Genomic DNA, 6,000 nt, shown 5'->3' with positions numbered 1-6,000 from the left:
AAAAGTTTTGAGTTTTCCTAAAGACACAATCAAATTTCATTAGGTTTGGTAAGACAATATATATATGTATATATATATAACTAACAAACAACACCTGTTAATTAAAAGTATAACACACAACTAGTTCGAAAACATGATTGTTTTGCATCCTAGAAATGATATCATTAAAATCTTTCTGCTTTGCTGTTCGTGATAAACTTTAAAACCCAAGTTATTTGTGCACAACACTGTCAATTTTTTTATGAAGTATCAAACCTTTTTTTTTTTCTCTACATAATTGGAAAATATTTAGAAATGTAAAGGATTAGACTTTTAGCTTTTTCTAGTCAAATTGCGGATGTTCTAGATAACAGTGGGCAACTTTCCCATAAACTTGTCTCTCTAGTACAGCGGTAAGTCTACGAATTTGTAGCGTTGAAATCAGGGGATCGATTCTCCGCAGACTCATCAGATAGCCTCATGTGACGTTGCTATAAGCAAACATACCCATACAAAAACAGGTCGCCTTCTCCTATGTTACTACCTTTCTTCTTTTATATTATGATAATAGTATATTTTATTATGAAATATTAATATCTATGACAGCTTACCTACCGTATTAAAGATGTATTTAATAACAGTACTTATAACACCCCAAAACGACTTTATTTTGGTGGTTAGTCAAACACTGTGTATTACACGGCTAAAGGATATTATGATAAATCCATCACTTTAAAATGGCGAGCTCCTCTAGTAGCTCATCGGCCGTATGCGCTAAAATCTGGCGTTCGATACCAGTGGTGGCAGTGACAGATAGCCCATTGTGTAACTTTGTGCTTAATTCAAAAAACAAGAACAATAAAGTGGTGTTTTGTCGACATTTTAATTGTAAAAAATGATTCTATATTCTCCTTTTACTTCTATAAATGAGCTTCCAAACTGGATTTTCCAAACCTAATTAAAAATTTAAATGTTGGGCATGGTGATAAACTTTGAGTGTTTATTTATTATATTTATCTGTTGCATTTTCTAAGAGAAACATAAATGTCAAAATAACAAGTTGAAGTGCAAATTGTTTGAACGTTTAATATTTTTCGACAGGTTAATGTGCCTTAAATCAAATAAATGCAGAACAAACAAACAAACAAGGCAAAATGTGTAATAGATTCATATAAAAAGTAATGAAGAGCTTTAAATTCAGAGGCATCTTGTTTGGCGAGATTTCTAGAATAACAAGGAAATATTGTATTTGTTTTATGGACGATAGTTTGAAAACAAGGTTCCAAGTTCATAATTATTTTCAGATACAGTATATTCTTAGTTATGTTTGTGAGATACTAATATTGTTTACGCTGTTACCACTAGACGTTTTGTCTTTCCACAATGTTGATGATCAACTATTATTTATCTGTAGGTAATAAAACAAGCATGAAAGCCACTTTTTTAGTGCTAGCAGCCATTTTGATGGTACTCCTAATCGACTACACAGATGGTGAGAAACATCAGCACGAGGAAGAAAAACACAAACACTGGAACCACAAACATCATGGCAAAAAAGAACATCACCATTATCACAAATTCAGAGACTACAATGTTAAAAGCAAGAGCAGCAAACGTTTTGAAAACGACTACAGAAGGCAAGAACGAATTATTCAAGAGTCTCCAAACGAACAGAAGAAAACAGATGAAAAATTCAACAAGTAAGTATTTTAACGGTTTTATTTTATTTTGTTCTTTTAACCCATAACGGTTGGATATAACTTTCTACGATTCTTTTTTTAGTAGCCTGTTTTGAACTCAATTCTTTGAATGCCAAGAGTTGAGCAACATCGTCTCTATACTAGAAAAGTCTATCTCTTTAAATGGCGGATTTTATTTGCGATCGGTGTGTGTATAAAGTATTATTGTCATAGTAAGCGTTTTGAAGCCTGATAGAGATCTGGTTTACTATTTGCCCTGTCGATCGTATAAGGTTAAAGTGTTTGTGCATATGTATGCATTAATGAAACAATTATCAAAATATGCAAGCGATTCACATACAAGAGTAAAACAACAACTAATAATTGTAATAATTAGATGATAAATTTATTAATGTCGTGAAAGATTATTACAGAAAATACAAAAGAGCAAAAAGTTTGGTTTTTGAATTTCGCGCAAAGCTAAGCTAGGGTTATCTGCGCTAGCAGTCCCTAATTTAGCAGTGTAAGATTAGCGGGAAGGCAGCTAGTCATCACCATCCACCGCCAACTCTTGGGCTACTCATTTATCAACGAATAGTGGGATTGATCGTTACTTTATAGCGCCCCCATGATTGAAAGGGCGAGCATGTTTGCGAGCGGGATTCTAACCTGCGACCCTCAAATTACGACTCGAACGCCTTAATCCACCTGGCCATGCCGGGCCCAGAACAAAAGGTTACTTACATAATGCCTTAGTATTATTTATATATTATATCTTGTTTTCATTCTGCAAGTTCCCCACTGGAACAGCGGTAAATCTTCGAATTTACAACGATAAAATCAGCAGTTCGATTCCGCAGATAGCCCTATGATAGCTTTGCTATACGAAAAACACACACACACACACTCATTCTGCCACATATTTGTGAGTGCATACATTTATGTTTACATATGTCACACTAATAGAATAAAGATGCTAATCTGTTGTTTAGCTATATTATTCTTGAATACTAAACAAAAGTATCAAGCATCACTTCAGAGTAAAACAAGTATTACATAAAAGCAAATGCTTCCTGGACGTGGCATATGTTTTACAGAAGTGGTGCTTATAAATGGAGGAAAAACTACATGCCAGAACGTTTCATGATCAGTATTGAATTTTACGATAACAAGAATGCATCCAGGTCTGTGCGTTCCACTTCAATTAAGTCAACGTTTTGAGTAAAAATGCGATCATTTTCTTAAACTTTTCTTACAATAATTTATCTTGAAGAACAAATGCTGAACGCTACAGATTATTTGCTTTCTTTAAAATTCATATCTTTTTTTGCGTTTGATTCGGTTTGAACGATTCAGGAAGTATTCATTCTTCCCTGCAAACAAGGTATATGTTTCGATCACGAGAAGTAATGCATCATTAGAAAACAAAAGATAACTAGTTGGAAAACAAGGATATTAGTAACTAATTGTTGTGATTTATTATTTCATAAACATGGTATTCGCTTTCTAAGAAACAAAATAAACAATACAATAACAAATTCACAAAGAGTTTTAATTACAAATATTCTATTTCTTTTTTTTATATTTTTATAGCTAATAATCTTAAAACATATATTTTAGATAAAATGTAAGCATCTCGAATATGATTTAGTATCCAACTTATGTCAAAAATACCTATCCAACGGTCCCCCGCCAGTACAGCGGTAAGTCTACGGATTTATAACCCAAAATTAGTGGTTCGATTCCCCTCGGTGGGCTCAGCAGATAATTCATGTAGCTTTGCTGAAAGAAAAACACATACACCTCTCCGATCGGATCTTGAATATATATTAAACCATTGATTTGTAAGCTGTGATAACCGCAATTTAAACACAAAAAACAACAACAAAATAGCGTTAACAAAATAACAATATCATATAATACAAATATATTGGTTAAGTGTAATTAAAAATATTATAATTTAAGATTTTTGTTTCCTTATGCTCATTCAGTAAGAATCAAACACATGTCGTCTAAATATTTCAATCAAAATAATACAGCAAATATTAAAACATCAGTTTATGCTGTAGAATGTCCTTGTTAGTTTGATAGTTACTTAACACTAGTCTTACGATGTCAGTTAATAATGGCAGAAGCAATGTATTTGGACGTCTTACCATTTTATTAAATTTTCCAGTCTAGTCAATGTATTCGGGACGTGTGTATGTTTGTTTGTTTTGAATTTCGTGCAAAGTTATTCGAGGGCTATCTGCGCTAGCCGTCCCTAAGTTAGCAGTGTAAGACTAGAGGGAAGGCAGCTAGTCATCACTACCCACCGCCAACTCTTTGGCTACTCTTTTATCAACGAATAGTGGAATTGACCATCATATTATAACGCCCCACAACTGAAAGAGCGAGCATGTTTGGTGCGACGGGATGCGAACCCGCGACCCTCAGATTAAGAGTCGAACGCCTTAACCCACCAGGCCATGCCGAGCCTCAACAGATCATAACATAATCTAAAAGGAGCTACGTGCAGAAACAGAATAACAGGGTATGGGCTTACCAAGATAAAGCTTTCAGTGTCGCCTCTCGTTCAACCAATCTAACGTAAAAAGGATAATTGCACTATGTAACTCGTTCCTGGGCAGAGAGTGTTATTTCCCAATTGCTTATGCCTAAAGCAAGTAGAGAAAACCTATTTTTGCCTTCAAAGTTTGCTTTTGTGACCTGGGTAATGAAATTTTCAAATTTACCCATTTTCCAGAACATTCCAGGTAGATTCAGTGCTGAGTAGCTAATAGAGAATCTTCTCGAACTTTGAAAAAATTTCAAGAACTTTCTTTAATGTCTTAGAACTTACAAGAATTTTCAAGAACCTTTTAGAATTTTCTAGAACTTACCATAGTAATATATATATATGCAGTGGCTCACCAGTAACCACTTGAGTTTAGTTCTAGCTGCCTAAGTGAACACATAGACCTATGTGATTTTATCAGAGATGGCATCAAGTAGCTGCAAGTATTCTCCAGATACATCCTGCTATGTATGTGGCCAATTTATCAAGACAAGAGTAAAAAAGTACTCTGTGACAGCATCTGCTAAAATGTGTAAAGCCTACAATGCATATTTCGGCATGCCTGTTGGAGACGAAGACAAACTCTGGGCACCTCATTTTACCTGCGAGCACTGCAAAACAACTCTAGAAGGTAAGACGGACAATTTTTGCTTGCTTGAATAGTAAGATTTTATATTATACAAATTTTAAACCTTTTAAAAATTGAAATATCTTTTAATTTATTTTTTAAAATTTCCTATAGTATAGAAGAAAAAAACATATAAAATATTTTCCATGAACTTCTCCGCCAGAGAGAAAGCAGCCATCCTCAGAAGGGAGCAGCGAATCAGAAAAGGAGGTAGACGTTGAATATCCAGATTACAATTTCAGGGATGCAGCTGGTGAGAGAAACCAATACTAGCCCAACCAAAGAGACTTTAATGACTTGATAAGAGATCCTGTTCTAACAAAGTCGAATGCCGAGCTTTTGACATCTAGGCTCAAGGAGTGGGATTTGTTAGATGAAATTGTTCAAGTCGCAAGTCAGAGGAAGCGTCACCGACATTTTTCAAGTTCTTTACTTGTCAAGATGGGCTCCGCTTCTGCCCCAATGTATCCGGTTTCTGCGAGGTAATTGGAATTGTCTGTAACCCGAACGAGTGGCGCCTCTTCAATGATAGCTTATTTAGAAGCCTCAAAGCTGTACTGCTCCATAACGGGAATAAGTATCCGTCTCTTTCCTTCGCTTATTCGGTGCATTTCAAAGAGGAATTCAACATCGTCAAAACCTTGCTAGAAGCCTTGAAATATGATGAGTATGGCTGGGAGGTTATCGGAGACTTTAAAATGGTGGCTTTCCTGATGGGTCTGTACGGAGGCTTTTCAAGTTTCCGTCTTATCTTTGCCTTTGGGACAGCAGGGGCACCGCAGCGTTTTACGACAGAAAGCACTGGCCACAACGGATCGAGTTCTCTGAGGGGAGGCACAATATCAAGTGTGAGCCACTAGTGGACCTCCAGAAGGTGTTGTTCCCACCATTGCACATAAAATTGGGTCTTATGAAACAATTTACATTACAGAATGTTAAGCATTGAGCTACAAATGTCCCCTGGCCGGGCATGGCCAGGTGGGTTAAGGCGTTCGCATCGTAATCTGAGGGTCGCAGGTCGCATCCCCGTCGCACCAAACATGCTCGCCCTTTCAGCCGTGGAAGCGTTATATGTCGATCAATCCGACTATTCGTTGGTAAAAGAGTAGCCCAAGAGTTGGCGGTGGGTGGTGATGACTAGCTGCCTTCGCTCTAGT

General features: G+C 36.1%; 1 protein-coding gene across 1 annotated transcript in view; it reads left to right on the top strand.

The window, feature by feature from the left end:
- Window positions 1-1,398: 1,398 nt before the first annotated feature.
- Window positions 1,399-6,000, top strand: part of LOC143223019 (uncharacterized) — a 48,998-nt gene continuing 44,396 nt past the window's right edge. Inside the window, exon 1 of the mRNA XM_076450373.1 lies at window positions 1,399-1,679. Coding sequence (XP_076306488.1) covers window positions 1,408-1,679 — 272 coding nt within the window. The 5' untranslated portion in view covers window positions 1,399-1,407. The remainder of the gene's footprint in view (window positions 1,680-6,000) is intronic.

The sequence above is a fragment of the Tachypleus tridentatus genome, chromosome 8 (assembly GCF_004210375.1).
Source record: "Tachypleus tridentatus isolate NWPU-2018 chromosome 8, ASM421037v1, whole genome shotgun sequence".
Taxonomy (NCBI): domain Eukaryota; kingdom Metazoa; phylum Arthropoda; class Merostomata; order Xiphosura; family Limulidae; genus Tachypleus; species Tachypleus tridentatus.
The sequence above is the reverse complement of the archived record's forward strand: the minus strand, read 5'-3'. Positions and strand labels throughout refer to the sequence as shown.